The sequence below is a fragment of the Tachysurus fulvidraco genome, chromosome 6 (genome assembly GCF_022655615.1).
Source record: "Tachysurus fulvidraco isolate hzauxx_2018 chromosome 6, HZAU_PFXX_2.0, whole genome shotgun sequence".
In the NCBI taxonomy this organism is placed as follows: domain Eukaryota; kingdom Metazoa; phylum Chordata; class Actinopteri; order Siluriformes; family Bagridae; genus Tachysurus; species Tachysurus fulvidraco.
This window is the reverse complement of record NC_062523.1, coordinates 7,952,995-7,973,472: the sequence shown is the minus strand read 5'-3', so window position 1 is coordinate 7,973,472 and position 20,478 is coordinate 7,952,995. Positions and strand designations below refer to the sequence as shown.

The 20,478-nt window shown below is 33.5% G+C and overlaps 1 protein-coding gene across 3 annotated transcripts in view; it reads left to right on the top strand.

Moving 5' to 3' along the window:
* LOC113640955 overlaps positions 1-18,801 on the top strand; it is an 80,852-nt gene extending 62,051 nt beyond the window's left edge. Inside the window, exons 1-5 of one of the 3 annotated variants that reach the window (XM_027143510.2) lie at positions 15,269-15,424; positions 15,865-16,176; positions 18,014-18,113; positions 18,240-18,267; positions 18,427-18,801. In XM_027143510.2, the coding sequence (XP_026999311.1) occupies positions 15,343-15,424; positions 15,865-16,176; positions 18,014-18,113; positions 18,240-18,267; positions 18,427-18,510 (606 nt within the window). In that variant the 5' untranslated portion in view covers positions 15,269-15,342 and the 3' untranslated portion in view covers positions 18,511-18,801. Of the gene's footprint in view, positions 1-15,268; positions 15,425-15,864; positions 16,177-18,013; positions 18,114-18,239; positions 18,268-18,426 lie in introns of those variants that run through there. The other 2 variants (XM_047815428.1, XM_047815429.1) reach the window with 2 other exon arrangements.
* The last annotated feature ends 1,677 nt before the right edge of the window (positions 18,802-20,478 follow it).

Here is a 20,478-nt window from a genome sequence, read left to right as displayed (position 1 = left end):
TCATACACAGAGGGGCCACTGACACCTGCTTCCTTCCTGTTCTTTCTTGCTTGTTCAGGCCAAAGTTTATTATTGCCATTTATTCCTGATACTTTCCATTAAGTCTTTAAAATTCTAATTTTAATTTCTTTGAGAATGGCCATGGTTCTGGCATCTCTTCTGTAAATTTTATCTCAGACATTGCAAGAAAGTGAGTTCCCTCAGACTGTGAAGCCAGTTTATGGACAATGTCAGTTTATGGACAAACGTGTACAGTAGAAGAGCTGGTTTGTTTTGTAAGGAGAAGAGTTTTCTGAATATTTTCTCCTAGCTGTTACTGAATACTGGCCACTCATATATTCTACCCTTTTTATACGTATCCATTTCCTCATAGCATCTCAGTCACACTGCTTTCAAAGATATATAATCTTTCACTGTTTTCTCAAGGCATTGTATACGATTCACAAATTTCACTTGCAGTTTTTCATTTTGTGAATTGGAGACCATCTGATTATCTGATGTCATTCTCTTATACATTTTAGATTTTTTTGGAAGGTGGATTCAGGAGATTGAGTTAACAGAACTTTTAAACCATCAGTTTTTAAATGTCATTACCTTTGAATGTGACTTCCAGTGATTACCTTTTGTAATAATGCATGACATTTTGAGTATATTCTTCCATCACACTTCAAGAAAAGTTAGAAAGATGAAAAAATGATAAAAGAAACTCAATACTGACATATGATACAGGAAACATTAATTTTATTGCTTTTATAGTTTTCATACAGTAAAAAATAGCTTTGTTCCGCTGAGAAGCAAAGGCAGCTATTCAACCCTGTGACCACAAGATGGCACTAATGTGAACCGTGTTGAAAATCTTCGAGTGATGATTCGGTACGTCGTTAAACTTCATTTCATCATCATTATTTTCTACAGGGAACAAGTTAATTACGCCGAGTTCAGGGAAGATGGCGGACTGTGAAGTCAAGTTGTTACGTGCTTTCACATCAATCCTGAGTTTGTTTGTGTAAAGCAGCCAGGTCCAATCTTATCCACAAAGGGCCGGTGTGGGTGCAGGTTTTTATTCCAACCAAGCAGAAGCCTCGAGCATGTATGGGTGATTCTTGGACTATGGGCACTTTTATGTTCTTTGATCATATTTTAAAAAATCCATATCATTTTTGACAAATTCTTTTTTCTTTGTCAAACTATCAATAAAAACACCTTTAAAATTTTTTACTACCTTTCTATTATGATTTTTTCATACTTTCCAACCTCCTTATAGGTGCCAAAATCACTGTTTTCTCCAGCTTAAAAATATGACTTAGCTATCTGGTAACTATTAATGTACCTGAATTAAACACTAGTAAAATAATTAAAATACATTATAATAATTAATGTGAGACTACTATCAATATTAATTGTTTTACAAAATATAGCTGTCACACAGTATTGGTGTCATTTCCACCACAATGCTGTAATGTCCCTTTAAAAAGTTTGTGTGAACGATTGTGTAGGAGCCTTATAGGAACATACCATGTTAAACCAGTAGGGGGCAATCTCTCTTAATGAATATATCGAGTGCACCTGGGATAGAGGTAGTGTTTTTTGTGTGTACGGGGGAAACACAGTTTTTTGACCGTGAAATATGAGCGCGAATTGGATCTTTACAAGGATATGTGAGATGTATTGTGTTCGAGCCTATACTAAATTTGTTAGTTGTTTAGCTACACATGTGAAATGTTCAGGATTGGCGTGGACTATGAACTGTGGAGGAATGAACAATGGAACTATGGTGACTGTATGATATGCTTGTTCCAATAAAAGACACGTAACAGCATATAAAGAACTTTTGCCTTAGTTGACACACGTCAATTAATAGCTCACTCCCCACACACACGATTCACCTCTGACTTTAGTGGAAAGTCAGCCACAGATTGTTTAGGTGGTTTCTATGGAAACGTTCAGGGACATCAGAGCACATGATGGACTTGGAGGGAATTTTAAATTTTCATCAACAAATGAAGAAAAATCAAGGTAAATATTGCTAGATCAGTTAATATATTTATTCTACGTCATTTCCAAACAAACTGAGTCATTATCACAAATTAATTGTCACAAATGAACAGACAAGAGAACAAAAGTTTAGAAGTGTAACACTTCTTATTTACTTCTTAGTTATTTATTTATTTGATTGTTTGCTTATTTAAACATTTATATCTAGCATGTTTGTGCCCACAGTTCCAAATGAAAATTAGTGTCATTTAGCTTATAAGTAAATGTTGACTTTACTTTTTTCCCCACAGATTGTACCAAGGCATTTGAGAATACTCAAAAGCAGATGAACAGAAATGTTTCAAAGGGAGAGAATGTTATTTTACACTGTGATGGAAATCAGACTAGTAAATCTGAAGATATTGTCTGGCATAAAGACAAGATTCTTCTTTTTAACTACAGCCCAGTAATAAACCAAACTGTGACCAACTACACAATCCAAGAAAACTACGGATACAGTATCTGATGTACAGCCTTCAGATGCAGGAATATATTAATGTTTTCCATTTGACAAGGAGTGTTTAATATGTTTCAGTTTTATCAAATGAGAGAGCATAACTTGTGGTTTTTTTTTTAAAAAGAGGTAATTTTATTATTATCGATTATATTTGGTGAAAATATGCGTTACTGATTATCTTCTTTTTTTTTTTTTTTTATCTTTTCCCAATTCAGACAAAGAAATACAACAAGACATTATATGGCTATTCTACATAGGTCTCAGTAAGCACAGTGTGTAAGTGTTTCTCTTCTGTGGCGTGTGTCTTCACAGGTGAGAGACCACCAGATAATTTATAAAAAATATATTTTATATAAAATTTTATTTAATTTAATCTAAATAGCAGGTTTTTGACTATTAAACACTATTTAGTATATAGTATATATATTGCATTAATTTAAAAAAAGCATTAAGCAAAACGATATAGATGACTTCATTAAGGGCAGCTACACAGCAGTGTGATGTAAATGCAAAATAAATCAGACAATAAAACAGGATAATAAATACACAGAGCAGTGTGTGCTGTTTAGTGGAGTTCTGAAATCAGAACCATTAAATTATTATTAATAATTTAATTATTATATTATTAGTAGTCATAAGAGACAAATCGGTACTGTTGTGGCTTTACTGGACTAAAACCAGATGCTACCACTACAACAACAACAATGTCTCATACACTGTATTAACATAGATCCAATATAAACCTATTTCATATATACACATTTTTAAATATAGTTCTAATATGACTTATAACGTGTGTATATATATATATATATATATATATATATATATATATAAGCTGCAGACATGTGAATGCTGAGTTAATATTCATATTAATTAAATGAGTGAGTGGGGAAACTGCAAAGACTGAATTATCAGCCTGCAATTTCTAATAATAAATATAAAAATTTTAAAAGTTATGAATTAAAAAAACAACAATGTTTTAGTTTCTTTAATATTGAGATGAGAGGTTCAGTTTTATCTTCTTTATGTCCTGAATATGGAACTGTGTGCTTATCTATATGTTTTTTATTAACTGATGAATTCCATGTAATATTTTGATCAACTACTTACCTAACCTAGAAAGAATTTCTAAATAATGTGAACTTTGGGTATTGCTAAACTCTTTGAGTTATAAATGAATGAAAATGAACTTCATTTATTTTTGTGTAACTAGTCAAAGGTATATAAAGATTCTGCCCATCACAGTGAGATGATAGCTCTAAATTTTGTGGTGGAAATTTCTAATCTAAAGACCTCTATAAGGCCTTTTACCCTGTATGCGTAATGACCAGAGACTGACTGTCATCGGCTGTTTTCTTAAGATTATGACAAGGGACTGGAGACAAGTTGTTGGGAATTAGGCATAAACTACGTTCAGCTGTGCGTTTCTGACAGTGGGTCATGTGTTGGCATTTTCATGCTGCAATTGCCTGATTCATAGATTTTGAAGGTCCATCATTCACTCATCATATCATATGTCAAACCGTGCTGCCTGCTCAGGAGGAAGGACAGAACGACCTCCAGGACACTGGGAAATGTCTTGGTGCTCTAGCTGGCCAGTCCGCCCCTGATAATCCCAGATGTAAGTGAGGTTCAAGTTCAAAAAACTAAATCAGTCCAAAATCCAAAGAAAAAAGCCAACAAAAAACTGGAAAGCATGTAAAAGCAACAAAATTATTATTCTGCTACTGTGGGCAGAAATCTAATATATTAAGAGTTTCCAGGAGAACCTAATTATTAGATGATATTTAGTTTTGTGTGCACTAATCCTGATGTCAATCTTAACCCAAACCATGGGCTTCAGCACCCCTAAACTAAGAAATGTTGTTATTCTGAAATTTTTGTTCGTCTCTTACAATGTTAAATAATGTCCAAAACATACTCCGTAGTTTGTGGTTTAAAATGACATTTTCGGATTATTTTAGTCCAGCGAGTCGCCACCGCTGTGGAGTAGCACAGGACCTGGGTGACTCGTCCATAGTCATAAACGGAGAGAAGTAGAAAACAGCACCCCTAGCAGTAGTAAAAACAGCAGTGTGACAAGTAAGCTGTAAGCAATTAAGCTGGTGTTCTGAAAATGTCTCCAACAAAAGAAAAAAAAATCTGGATTTTGGAGTTAGTTCTTTTGTTAAATCCAAAGCGGTGTTATGTATGTATGTATGTGTGTGTGTGTGTGTGTGTGTGTGTGTGTGTGTGTGTGTGTGTGTGTGTGTGTGTGTGTGTGTTAATAAAATATATATTTATTTTCTGCTTATTTAAGATAATGTTAATATTCACTTTAAATTCAATTGCTAATATCAACTCAAAAAATTTATTTTAAATATTCCATTCAATAAAGATGTGTTTATACTTCATTAAATTTTGTATTGTTTTACTCTTTGACCGAGTGATGGAGCATTTTTTTTTTTTAAAGAGGGAGGTTTGTAGTGGGATCAGTGGGGTGTCAAGTGTGAATGTGTGGCAAATGGTTTACATGGCTCACGGGTCAGGTAGGAGGGCCCCTTAGCAGAATTTTTCTTAGGGCCCCAGGGAGGTCAGGGTCGGCTCTGGTGGCAAAAAGAAGAAAAAAATAAATCTTGTAAATGTCTCTTTCACCTGCAGTAAACATTATGTAATCTTTTGTAAATATTTTCTCTTTATTTTAATGTGTATTAATTTAATTAGACTTTAATGTTGCATAAATATATGTATTAATATATAATTAATATTTTAATTATAAAATAATTAACTGCTCCCGGGGCGCTGACTTTTGCACAGACTATGTCCGCGCGCCGAAACTCGGCATCTTAAATAGCGGCGTGCACAGATGGCGCGAGTTGCGCAACGTGACCGAGAGCCTATAAAGAGGCGTACTGGTGGCCGAGAGTTTGCCTGACAGGCACCCGCGACGTTACAGTTGTCGCTTTACTGGACTAAAACGAGATGAAATGGCTTTTTAATATTGAGTAATAAGTTTTTATAAGCGAAATAACAATAACTAATAATAATGTGTCTCATACACTGTATTAACATAGATCCAATATAGACCATGTATTTATTTCATATATACACATTTTAAACAGAGTCTTTATATAACTTGAAAGAGTTAAGCAAAAAAATATATTTAATTAAATATGCATTAAAATACAGCAAAATACCTTGGACTACATGCAACAGTTTATATTTTTTAAATGCATTTGCTATTACATAAAACGTATTTGATCCCAGTGTTGCCTGCGCTCTTTTATTTTGGTCATAATTACTACTTTTACTATCCATGTGTTCAGATCTTAATATACTATATGTGCTCAGGTGACAGGAAAGCCACTAGGGGGCAGCAAATCATAAAATAAACAAATGTTGTGCCTCCCAACATATGCAAATAGCCAAATGCTCATTTAATGCATTTTATTAACTAGAGGATGTGTGTGCTGTTTCACTTGCTTTACCATACACTATTGCAAAAGACTAGCTCCAGATAAAGACAGCACCTCATCAAATTCTCTATCATTCAAGAAAAAACACAGGCTTGTTGAGACGCAAAATCAACCTTCAAATACTTCACAGACTGTCTCCAGTTTGGTCTGCTTCTATTAAAATGCAAGCAAACAATAATGACTCATTAAAGAATATTGTAGAAACAATAACCCTCTAGTGCAAATGGTGTACTGTGAGTTAACCTTGGAGGTGGGGTAGAGCATGTGAAACCCCTCGCTCCTCAGGATGTGGTAAACACTACTGTTACACAGAAAACTGTCATGAATATACACCACTACACAATTTAGGCATGTTATTTCACCCCAACACTAATGTGGTCAAGCTATTCTGTTTTACTTACAGGTACGTATGTTTTTACTATCTTTTAAAAAGTAGAGTTTTTTACCATACTGTAATGAAACTACCCAGCAATTCCTATGCAGAAGTGTAAACAACCAAACACACATCATACACATTTGCACAAACATGCACATACACACACTCACAGATAGATAGACAGACAGATAGTCAAGTCAAATGGGTTTTTATTGTCATTCCTTTTTTTACTGTATACGATTGAACACACTGTCATTTCTCCTGGACCATGATGTAGCACATTATACAGTAGAGTACACAAGAAAGGACAAGAAATACACAAAAGAGAACAACAGAAATGAAGCACAACAAATGGATAGAACATGGGCTATAAGCTAAAGTATTGTGTATTGTAGCAGAAAAAACCTAGCAGCAATACTGGCAGCAAAAGATCCATAATAGTGTCTGATGTTAGTAAATGTACATTAAATTGTAGGAAGTGTATGTAGTTGCTGTGAGATTAGAACAGGACACATGATTTGTTAGGACCACTTACCGTATTGAGTAAAGTCAACTGATTGAACATGTTCTCTCTGTTTCCAACATGGTGTTTCCAACAGTTTCATACAGAAAACAAATCAAATCAAATTTTGTCACATACACATACATTTTGTATAGAGTACAACATGCAGTGAAATGCTTATTATGACTGTCCGGTATTCAAACATAAAAGGAATTGGATTAAGGATAAAAAATATAGGAGGTAGTTAAATAACAGTAAAAACTATATAGAAACATCTGTCTGTCCTCTCAGCTTGCTTTAATTTTCTTGATTTTCTCTTGATTTATAGGAAAGTTGTGGTTATTAAATGAGATATTAATCAGATATGAAATAAATAGGAAGACAGACAAACAGACTGTAAATAGGCAAAGTTATGGCCTCTGGATCACTGACATCAGTCTAGATCTACAAATGTTTGATAGTCAAGTTCAACGAGGACAGAATTTGCTGTGAAGCATGCATAAAAATTTTCTGACCATGCCCAGGTAGGATTCTTCTTTTTAAACATGATTCTAGGAAAACTTGGAATAGGTTTTTCAAGTTGTTTTCAAACCAGATTATTTTTACAAGTTGTCATCCATTCTTCTGCATGTAAACTGTCTGTTGCCATTTTTCAGCATGCCATCTGTTTCCTCCTTAAGAAATGTTGGCCGATGTTTTAAAAGCTCACTAGGAGAATCTACTATGCCTAGTCATTCCACCAGTTTGATTGAATCTTACCACTGAAAGTTGCATGTTTGTCAAAAAGTAAGGTTAAATATACTTTGTCACCCATTGTAGGGAGTGGAAAAGGAAGCTCTCTTGGGAAGCTGCGGGTGACCTGGAAATCCACAATTATACATACAGTAACAATTCCAAACTTACAACAAAGGAAATGACACGTCATGGTTATATATAATGTATAAAGACATGGATGTGACTATCTAGCTTGCGGTTAATTTTAACCAAGTCTTTAACATTAAACAGTGACAAGTTTTAACATTAAAGGTGTGTCATTTTCTGGGTTCTCACTTCACTTTATCCTTTATAATTAACTCACATTCTCCTTCTTGTACCAATGAATGTGTTTTACCTGTGTCTATTATGACTGAGTACTCCCTTTTTTAGAGGTGGAAGCATTAATGTCCTAGACTGCAATGGAGCTGTTTTGGAACACATTGAGTAACTTTTGGGTAATTGCTGTGCTTTGTTCCACAAGTTTCTTACAAGATCATCCACAGACTTCACTGTTCCTATCAGATGACTAACTAAATGTGAGTTGCAGTTCCCTCAAGATGTCCTATAGCAGTTCCCTTTCTACTTTTTACACAGCCCCATATACACAGCAAGCTGAGATGCATCTTTCTATCATAGCCAGCATGAACTTTTTTAGCAATTTGTGTGAATGTAGCTCTTCTTTGGAATCAAACCAGGTGGGTTACAATGGCAGGTTTTGCTCCCCATGTGATTCAGTGACCCCTTAAACATGCTGTTTTGTGAATGCTCTGGAAACATGCACTTGCCTGCTTTTCTTCTTCTAACACACCACCTTTAGTTAAACTTACTGTAATTTAGGTTCTATTGCCTTTTGCATGCTATTAATAATTTAATATAAGCATTTGTTTTTCACAGATTTGTTCACGTGAGAGTACTGTGTGACATGTATGGTCTACTGGAACATTCACTATGTAGGTCAAGGACAAAAACTGCATTATGTCATTGAGCAGTCTGAATTTTGTCTATTGTAGACTTTATTACACAAATATCTATGAGTAAATCTATTAATGTAAATAAAAAACAATCATCGTCGTGTAAGATTTGGCCTAACATTTTTATTTTTTTTATTATTTTTTTTGTTGTTGTTGTCATCAAACTCACCAGAATGTAAGTATGTACTACCATCATGTACTGTCCATCTGCAAAACCTGTGACATCTACACTGAGTGTGTGTGCCACATTAAGAGTTTTGGTTCCCCCCTTTCATATTGTTCAACATGATGCTTTAAGTCTGTTTGGAGCTTTCGAACTTGTGAATCTTTTTCTGGTGATGGAGATGGTCAGACCTCTGGTAAATATCCGTTGTGATCAACTCTCTGATATGACAACTTCCTGTGTAATTTTCCAGCTACAGTATATACACACTTGCTTATAAAACACCCACCCTTTCACTTATTCCATTGTATTCAACTCAGATTATAATGTAGTCAAGCTATAATTTATTTGTTTTTACATTTTACCTTTAGTTTTTCTACATTGACTATAAAATGACAAGATGATATAACATTGCTTATGGTTACAACTTTAGACCCCAACAACTGTACTGCTTTACAGAGTGTCATCACTTCCTTATATACAAACCTGCTATGCTCATACTGAAAGGACATGCACTTAGACATAAACATATAAACTGACTGCCCTTTTACTGTACAGTCAAATCTGGATTTTGTAACAGTTTAGTGTCTTCAGTAAAGGAGATTCTTGTATGTTTGTGTTATGCTGTTTGCAATAAAAAGGGAAGTTTTTATTTTCTCACTGCAGAAAAAAGTCAGTCAAATGCTCATTTAATGAAATGGGGGCATGGATGCCTTATTATTTTCACATATACATACAGCAAAGTGGAATACTTTTCTTTTCATATCTCAACTAAGGAGGTTGGGGTTGGAGTGCAGAGGCAGCTATGATACAGCACCCTGGAGCAGGGAGGGTTAAGGGCCTTGCTCAAGGGCCCAAAAGTGGCAGCTTGGCTTAAACCCCAATCCTCCGATCAACAACCAAGAGCCTTAACCACTTGAGCTACCACTGCAAAAGGGAAAATAATTCATTTAATAAGAAAAAATTGTTGTGGCTTTATATGTCAAAGTATTATCTACTTAATAAAATATCTCTGACTGGTATTTAAATACAAAATGTTTAATGTTATTTGCAAAGCAGAGATATAAGATAAGAACTAGCACATCGAGATTGACATTTTCATTGCTTGTATTGGTGTTTGATGCTACAGGAAATGTGTAGGTGAAGATAGTAGTGTTTTAGATAACCACGTGAAGGTCCTTCCAACAAGTTGAGGCCAAAATATTTCTTCTGAATTTGCAAAACAGGATGGTGATCAAGCTCAAATTTTAAAGTATCAGTTCTTGCATAAAAGAGAGCTAGTTTCCAGCTACTATTTAGTCCAGAATACTCCAAATTGAACTTACAAATCCAACATACAACTTGCAGTCATACGCAGAAGCTGAAAAGAGGTTTCAGTCTGCTTTCTGTTTACATAAGCCCACTTATTTTATGAAATAAACATCCTGTCTGGCACATATCTCCTTAATGTTATGCAAATACCTGTCATAAATGTGTTCATGCATGGCATGATTTTGCAAAATGTTTTCATGCTTAGCTTATATTACATTATTTATTTCATATTACAAAATGCCTTTGAAAAAGAACATATAAAACATTTAAATTAACATATTAAAATGAATATATATTGTAATATATCAATATTTTTCAGTAAAGCTCTATTTTTCTCTGCCCTTTGTAAAACACCAAGACAAAGCCATTTTCATTTGCTATAAAAACGGTTTAAAGAAAACTGTTCATGAATTATTTGTTTAGAAAAAACTGTTTTAAAACCATAACTCTCAGATTGAATTTAATAAGCTTTTATTGATGGAAATGAAATGTATGTAGGTTTTGTGTTAGATAATTAGATCTCTTACACTGCAGCTATTTCTGCTGCTGGGCAAGTGTTAGGGTTAGAGTAATGGTTAGACGTGCTAGTTGAACATGCACACAAATAGAGATATTAGAAACATGCTGATGCTGCAAGGGATGGCAAGATTAACCCTGACAATAAAGCAGGCTGCAGTTATAGCTTAACCTTGGGTTAATTTGTATGTGCAGTTAGAGCCTGATGTTGATATCTATGTGCAATCTCTGTGCCTGTTATCTCCTTGTCATTCATGGGTTTCCTATGTGGTGTCCCCCCCAAGCATTTCTATAAAGGTTACAATTAACTGTCTTTTTGTTTTCTGGGTTTTCTTAGCTATCATGGCAATGGGCTTGAACCACACTGAACTAATAAAGGTGTTTCAACCACTTCAATTTATGCAGTGCATTCCCCCCTTGTTGTTCCTTGCACAGAGGTTGTAGGTGTTTGTATATTTATCTACACCCAAGGACATCAGATATGGCTAATATTTGAATAAAATCAAACATTCAAGCACATTTTTTTTGGCACAATGCCTTAATATACATATTGCATGAACATGTGTGTACTGTAGTTAGACATTTGTTGGGGAAACACCTTTTTGTTCTTCTCATGTTGGTATAGGTTTCTTTTGGGTTCAAGTGTCTCTTACCTGTGTAAATAAGTGTAAGAATGTGTTTTAGTGTGTGCATGATATTTCAGGGAACTGAAGATGAATGAAATATGACAGGCTGAGAAAAGAAATATGTGGATATATCATGAATATGAAAAACATTTGGTTATGAAGATTTAGAGCTACAAAAACAATTAAAGGCTCACCCTTTTTTCTTCCCTAATACAAAACTTTGCAGATCGCACTTGCAGATAACTCGATAACCTTCTCTCAAAGTGTTTTTTTGTCTAATTCCTTCACTTAATCCTGTAATTTATGCCACAATGGATTCTTTGTTTGTTTACCTAATGTGCAGCAACCTAATTTTTCACATTAGTACTAGGATTCTTTTAGCCAATCTTCCAGGAGATTTGTGAGGCTCAAGTAAAATTTTGGGATTTGGCCTCCACTTGTCAATCCATTCTGGATCTGGGTTAATAATACAATTTGAAAAAACTTGAAAGATATGTTCAGTAGACTTTTTTAATCATCGCTGAATCACTGTCAGCATTTCACCAAACTTGCATTGAGCAATTTGCACTTGACCACCTTGTGCTCTTTTTTTCTGTGTAAATGATAAGAACTGGCCACTGGGGGTGTTAGATGCAAAGAGTGCTTTGATGTATTGTACAGGATATTGTATGTGACAGGTGGAAGTGTAGTGAAAAGTTCAGTGCTAAGGTCATATGCATAATAAGTACTAAAACAATGACTATTAAAAAATGTCACCAAGAAGGAACTGATACTTGCATTCTTTTGTATAGTCATATAATGTATAAATATAAATCTGGTTAGGGAATCTTAGATAGCTAAAGAAGTATGGAGACCAGAGGAGAATGTTAATATTGATTGTATTAAAAACATCTGTAATATCAAGGAGGAGAAAAATTAGAAGAGAACTTGCATTACCGAAGAGCAAGAGACCATTTGTCATATTTAGAAGGGCTTCTGAGCAATTAGCAGAAATATAACTGGAATGGGTTAAATTCAAACTTGGTCATGTGATAATGAAGTTGAAAAGCTACTAACTTCTTCAGTACCTTAAACAAAAGTCAAACCTTAACATGCAATATAGTTGACAAACATGAAGTGGAATTGTGGTGATGAACATAAACATCTAAAAAAAGAAACAGTGTGGATTTTTGTACAAGTTAGTGAAGGAATATAACACTTTATTTGTGAAATGATGTGTAACAAACCTTCTCTTCAGGAAGTGGTAAGCACTTCTGTTACTCGGAAAGGTGTCGTGGACACACAGCACCCAAATCATTTCAACAAGGGTACTCTGTGTACTGTTGTTCTGGCTTTTTATTTTACCATTTAAAATATGATCTAATTTTCTTTTCTTTTTTTATTATTAAAATGAATTGTAAAAGTGTCTGCTTGGTGCTTTTGATAGTGATTCTAAAGATTTCTGCATTGACTGTATTTTAGTGAATCAATAATAATAATTTAAAAAACAACCATGCATCAGTGCGGGACATTTGAGTGTCTGAAAAAGTAGGTGGTGTCTGTCTGTATCTGTGGCTGCATAAAGTGCAGCTGATGAAATATATTACTGAGATGACAAAAAGTCCTAAGACTCTCAAATTGCCTACAGTCAGATACTAGGCTGTCAAATGTGCATGTTTAAGTTTTAAGGGCCTCGCTGGGACATCAGTGGATCATTTACATTTACATTTAAACATTTAAAACTGGATCCAGTGACCTATTTAGCAGAGAAAAAACAAGTGGTTATACAGTGGTTAGACTGCGATCATCAATCTGTCTGCCTTCCTACAGTTTTCACCATGAAAGACACATGAAAAAAATCTTTGTACAATTATATAACTACAAGTATAACTTGTATATGAATCATGTTTTAACTACACAAGAGTTCAAGAGTGATCATGTGCTTTGTTAGAAGCATGATTGTTTTAGTTATAGCATTTATCGTGCAGATATATTTTTTGCCGTCTGTTGTAACTGATCTTATGCACTATAACATGTCACTGTAGAAAGCTTTCAGTTGCAAAATGTGCATATTGTAAACTCTTTAAATTTAGTTTGTAATAACTCTTTTATATATATATATATATATCGTAAATGTAATTCAATTCTAAATTCATCATAGCTTTTAATAGTCAACAAATTCAAAGCTAAAATTTAAAATTCTAAAATGTGCAGTTGTAATAGTTAATGCAGGGAGTCATGTCAGTATAGGCCTATAGGTATAGTACAGACCTGTTCGAGCAGTGTTTCTAAATAATTACTAGCTCTTTTTAATAAAAAATATGATTAACTATATGCATGAATTCATATACCACTCAAGAACAAAAAGGATAGATTGATCTACAGATTGATAGCTAAATTCATCATTTTTCCAACAAATCAGTTCAGCACAAGAGATTTTGTCCTGCCAGAGCTCATCGTGTGAAACTTACAGATATAAAAACATTCTTCACTGCCATGAAATTGGTTTTACTCAAAACATTTTCTGATGAGGAGACTCTCTACTGAATGTTTCTACCAAGAACAATTAAAGGTTTCTCCATAGTAAAAACTGAACAATACAAAGAGTTTATACTACTGTAGATTGTAAAAGTGGGAGAATGTGTTTAGGGTGAGAAACGTATACAGGAAGTTAAAGTCTTGCAGTGATGAGACTCTCTTGATCTCACTTAGCTGAGTGTGAGCCCATGACTTGTATAATAATCTGCTCAGACTGTGATGTGGTTAAAATGTTAGACTATTGTTTTATAACTGTCAGTTCAGTGTCACACAATGAAACTCAAACCATTATGTAAAATCTGTGTATTTCATTTGTATGTATATTTAATTTAATGACAATCACGTTTACTTAGTATTTATAATCAAACTGATAGCATAAACCCCTGTGGCCACCCCTAGTATGAATTTAAATTTAAATGCATAATGCAAATTACAAATAGCTCATGAAGTGAAAAACAAGTTAATCAATTAATTAACTAATTAATTAATTAGTTAATTAATTGATTAATCGATAAAATGAAGCACACACTGCAGCCACCAAAAAAGATGAGTGATGTTATTGTTACATTAATTAGAAACAAAACTAAACAATTATAACACACATTACACTGATTTTTTTTTTAGTGCCACCCCAAGATTTGCTGTGGCCTCCTCTGGCCACCCATATTAAAAGTTTCTGGGGGTGCCACTGACTGATACAGTAGCTGACTAAAGTACTATATTTATGCTAATAGGCATTTAGTAAACAACAAACAAAAGCACTGGATTTATGTAATTAGTCTTTTTACAGAGAAATAAGTGGAAAGAAAGAGATTTTCCAACCTAAAATGAAAATTTCCATTCTGCTGTGTTTTTACATTATTGTTTATATAAACAAACAATTTAGTGTGTATAAAGAATTATATATTTATTCAGTGTTTACATTTATTCAGCATTTATATACTTGATTCTGAATAGAATGATTTAAAACTCTAACTAAAAAGACAGATTTTATGTTCATAGAATGTCTAATTAGCTTGTACAAAAAAATGCAGGAATTAAATATAAAACTTTTAGCTCATATGGTCTTTTTATTATTTAAATATTTAATAATCTCCAGTATTTATCAGCAATATATAGATACTGAATAAATATAATAAGGATGAAATAAAAAATAATTTTTATGTTTAGTGTTAGTTGCTGATGATTCAGGAAGCGTGTAGGTGTAGATGTACTTTTTGGAAGATAGTCACTGAGACCTTTGGGTGTTTGACATTACAGCCAAGTAAACTCCATCAGTGTTCCCCATACAGTTTTGTAATTAGTATATGTTTAGCATTCCTGCACTAAATTCAGAGTATAGTCATGGCAAATAATAGTTAATAAATAATAATAATAATAATAATAATAATAATAATAATAATAATAATAATAATAATAATAATAATAAACTCTTGAACATAGAAATCATTCTTACTGTACACAACTGTGGTCAGTTGTATTTTTTATCTCATGGGGAAGACGAGGGAAGCAAGTCAGATTTTTTTTATGTTCCGTTTGTTAAACCCACTTCCTCTCACGCCTCTCTCTAGTAGTGATGCACATCATGCACTTCAGATCCTTTATCTCATAAGGCTGAGCTTGAAAGCAAGAACATTTTTGAAACATTTAATAACATGAAACCTTTTATGGCATTTATTCAAACCAGGAATTGGCATCTTGTACATTGTGTCACTGTGTTTCTTCTAATATGTGGAGGTAAGGATTCATATTAGTGTATTCGATTTATGTTGATTGTCTTTGTAATACATTGGTGAGTGTACTGTCAATCTATTGTACTTTTTCTGCAACAGAGTGGAGGTAGTAAATTAACCAAATTAAAATTAAAAGTAGATGTCATAGTCTTGGGGACATAATTAGATCTCATATTGGTTTAATCAGGGATGCATATTTTAAAATAACCAAGCCTTTGTGAGTCAATGGACTGTAAACTGGGGAATATTCTAACCTAATTATGAATGTCATTCAATCGGGCATGTTTGCTCAGGGTTATATTTTTTCTTTAATATGATGCTAAATTCATGGTTTACGTTAAAATCAATAGATTACATAAACAATATCATGTGTTTGATTTCAAGTATTAAGATGACATTAATAATGTAACCTAATTTTGAAAAAAAAATCTTTTTTACCCACAGATTGTACCAAGGCATTTGAGAACAATACTCAAAACCAGATGAACAGAAATGTTTCAAAGGGAGAGAATGTTATTTTACACTGTGATGGAAATCGGACTAGTAAATCTGAAGATATTGTCTGGCATAAAGACAAGATTCTTCTTTTTAACTACAGCCCAGTAATAAACCAAACTTTGATCAACTACACATCAGACAGGATGCATGTTGACCCACAAAATCCAAGAAAACTACAGATATCTGATGTACAGATTTCAGATGCAGGATTATACTCATGTTTGCCATTTGAAAAGGAGTGGATATTGACCATACATGGTAATTCAGAGGTTTGAAAAATGTGTTTTTGGCAAAATACTGTTTTTCTGACACCTAAACTTGAAGAATCTCATTTACTTTCAATGAGAGGAACCTAGTAAAGGCCAGCTATATATATGGAAAATTGTATATATGCAAAATATTATCATTTTCAACCCCTCTATATGTTTATATATACCAGGGGTGGCCAACTAGTCAGAGACTGTGTTACCGTAAAGAGCCACATCATACACATGGGCACACATGAACATCACCTTTTTTCCCTGCCATTTTGAGAGCAAACTTCACACAAATTGTTTACTCAAATGATCTTGCTCCTACTGGGAAACTTTGAGGTGTTTCATCCCACTCACATGCGCGTTTGAAGAAAATACCGTATTGAACTCAAGCGAAGCGAACACGCACATTAAAAAGACACAAATACAAACTTCGATACGAACGTAAGAACCGCATGAAACCGAGCAAAGAGCCGCATGCGGCTCGGGAGCCAGGGGTTGGCCACCTTTACTAATAGCAACACTACCTACTATACCATCATGCCCCCAAAGTTAATAAACCATACATCTGTTTCAAGAAAACCATTTGGAAATGGTTTAACCATCCACTTGGTCATGCAGCCACAATTACAGTCATAACCATCTGTCCTGCTTCCTTCTGGCTGATGTGGTTTCTATAGTAATCATGTGTTCTCTAAAGACATAGTGGTCACAAGAATTTGTTACAATTCCTGAGGCTTTCTTGGACCTATTCTATGGATAATCTTGTGCTCTGTAAGCATCAATAATGTCCCCGCATGGAATGGTAATAGGTGGCATGGAGGGTATAATTATTGTCTTGCGGTATTATCTGCACATTGTTTAACATTTTCTCATTGTGTGAGATCCTGACCAGGTAAAATGGACACAAAATATGGGGAGGCTAGTGTGAGTCTCTGCAAGTGCAAATAAAAGGTTTTTCAGCCTCCAAAACAGCCACATGTATAGTGTATTCACTTCACTCACTTTCGGACATAGTAATTTAAAGCAAAAAAGCTTGTTAAGTAAAAGGCAGTTATTTCCATGTTTTGTAACTGGGACTGGCACTATGGAAAATGTGTTTTTTTTTTTTCTGTGGCTTTCACATTTTTCACATATCCTTTTAATTATCTATGATGTGGAGCATTTTATGTTATAGATTAAGTAAGTGGATTAAGTCAATATTTTGGAATTAATCTATACACAATGAACCACAAGTTAAAGTGAATAGATGTTTTTAGAAATCCTATATAATGTGTTTAATAGCATTACCAAAGTGTTGATCAAAAGGCTGAATCCTTTGTGTCTAGGAGACAAGGAAGTAAAACTAGCCATGCCCTGTACAGAGAGTTAACTGTAAAGTGTTTCAGTTGTAAATACTGCTAAAGGTGTTTAAATTGTCTGACTATTGTACATAATTTATAGAGAATTCAGTTATTGATAAATTGATTCAACTCATTAACTAACTCATTCTTAAGTGTTTTTAAAGATTATTAAATTATTATTAAAATATTTTAGAAATATAAACATTATTTCACCCAAAGTAAAAAAATTCTCACAACGACAGTCAAAATCTCACAACTATGGCAGAATCAGCAATATTTTCAGTAAACATACCAGATAATTTTCTTATATAGCCTCACAAAATGTGAGATTAATGATACATTTTATAGAAAAGAGTTATGTCATATTGAGTTGTTTAGATTTGTACTGTATTTTTATTGAAGAAAATTATTAATTTAATTTTTAAAGCATTTTTTGCATAATTCTGTGCCTAATATAAATGACCTATATTAACTGCTTTCTTTTATCTGAATTTGTAGGTAACTCAACACAACCATTAAAGCTAGTCATCATACTCCCCTCAGTTACAGGAGCTGTTGCAATCGGTCTCATCATCTTCTGTACTGTGTGTATTCACAGGTAAATGAAAATGTCTTTATGTAATTCTGTCAATAAAAGAATAAATCTTGATTTAAGATCTTACCTTTTTTGAATTTCAAGTGCCTACATTTTATATGCTGCATTAAACTGTAGTTTTTCATACAGGAAATGGAAAAAGAAAGTGGACATCCATGTAAGTTCTGATTTATACATGTACAAATACTGTATAAAGTTACACACACACACACACACACACACACACACACACACATCCCAACATATACCAACAATGAAATTTTATGTACACATTATGTAAGATTTATTTATGTAATGTTCTTTTGTTTGTCAAAAGCCACATGGAGGAGGAATGAACAACAATCAGAGCACCAACTATATTGAGAGACTTAACTCAGTTTATGGACAATATCATATATGAAGATTGAGAATAATCTGAACAATATTGCAGGTACACTTTACTGTACAGTACCTGTATATGCATGATTTATTGCATTGCTTTGCTGCCATGTGATTGAACAACAATCATGATACATTCAAACATAGACATATACATAAAATACAAACAAAAGATCATTAATGTGGCACTGATGTCAGGTGAGGGGGCTGTGAAGTCAGGGCTCAGTGTAGGATGTAATGTCAAGCTGGAACATTGACTGGGTATCTTCGTAGCAGTGAAGGTAAATTGTAATTTTACAGCATACAAAAACATTTTCTACAATTGTTTGGGCAAGAAGCACATATCGGCATGATGGACAGCTCTCCACATACTTTTGTATATACACATCTTTAATAAATGATTAAATTATTTGTTAAGTTATTCATTTGAATAAATGCTTGACAAGAATAAATGATTGTTGATTATTGCTGAACAATTAAGAAATGCTTGTTTAAAATGAAACATTAAATATTTTTTATAAAATAATATTTTATGAATATGATAAAATACTGAAAATTAAAAAATCAGCTTCTTTCAATCAACTAATCCTTCAAGAAATTTCTTAACTATACTTGATAAAAAACCGGTCACTCACTGCAATGTTTATTCTACATATTTATACAGTTTTAGAAACAACATTAAAAACAACACTTTTTTATTCTTCTGCTTCTACTTTTTCCTCTGTCTCTTTCAATTATTATTATTATTGTTGTTGTTGTTGTTGTTGTTGTTGTAATTATTATTATTATTATTATTATTATTATTAATATTATAATTATATTTTCACAGATACTAAATGTCAACATATGATAAAAAGTCTAACTGATAGTCAGATAAACAATATAGTATCCTGTACTTTAAATTAACTGTTTACATAAATTATCATCTGACTGTGTGATAGAAATAAGAATTCCAGAATTGCTTACATAAGGAGATTTATAACCCTTTGGTGTTTGCATTTTGTGATGTTATATGACATGGCAAATTAAATCTCTTGAAATGTGCCATAAATTCATTTTACCTGTTACTGGGGTGCCCTTTGCTGCAAAGACATCAAAATTGGCATGAGACTTTAGCATGACATACCAAGAAATGTCTAAAAAGATATATACACTGATGTCTTCAAAATAGTATTCAAATCGTACATGGTATTTAGGATATAATCCCAGAATGAATTCAAAACATCAGGAGAAAAAGGAGGTTTGTATAATAAAAAAAAGGATTAACAGAACTATTAATGTGTGTGCATCATGGGGTGATAGTATTTACTAATCTGATTATAATTCAAGGATGTGGAATGCATAAAAGGATGTGCAACTGGATAAAAGCCCTTGTGGACATAAACACTATTAGCCAGTTGGGATGATGCATGTTTCTCATGTTTACCTCTATAAGCACAAAAATATCAAGCTAGTAAAATAGTTTGCTGAAGTCACTGCAAAAGAAATGCTGATTAAACTTAATAATAAAGTTATTGTGTTATTTTTTTTTTTTTTGCTTAAATTAACTTGTTAATAATAGAGGAAAATAACACAATAACTTTATTATTAAGTTATACATCCCCCCTTTTGACGCATGGTCTTGCCCATGCGCCAATTTAGCATAGAATGGGAACTTTGGCAGGAATGGTTTGTCATCTGGGCCGTACCAAACCCCATCTCTTACCACACCTCCTGTTCTCCTCCAAGTGGCTCTCTCTTCTGCTGTAGATTGTGACTGAAGATCTTTGAGATCAGCTGTGGGAGTACATATTTTCAACGTACACAAAGTTTATGTATGTTCGGCATTCACAGAGTTTTTATGTGCAGCTGATTTTGCTGCTGCATCCGCCTGGGCATTACCCTGTGAAATAGGATCAGTTCTCCCAGTGTGTGCTTCACACTTACATACAGCAATGGATTTTGGAAGTAGGATTGCATCCAGGAGGTCAGAAATCGGGCCATTGTGTGT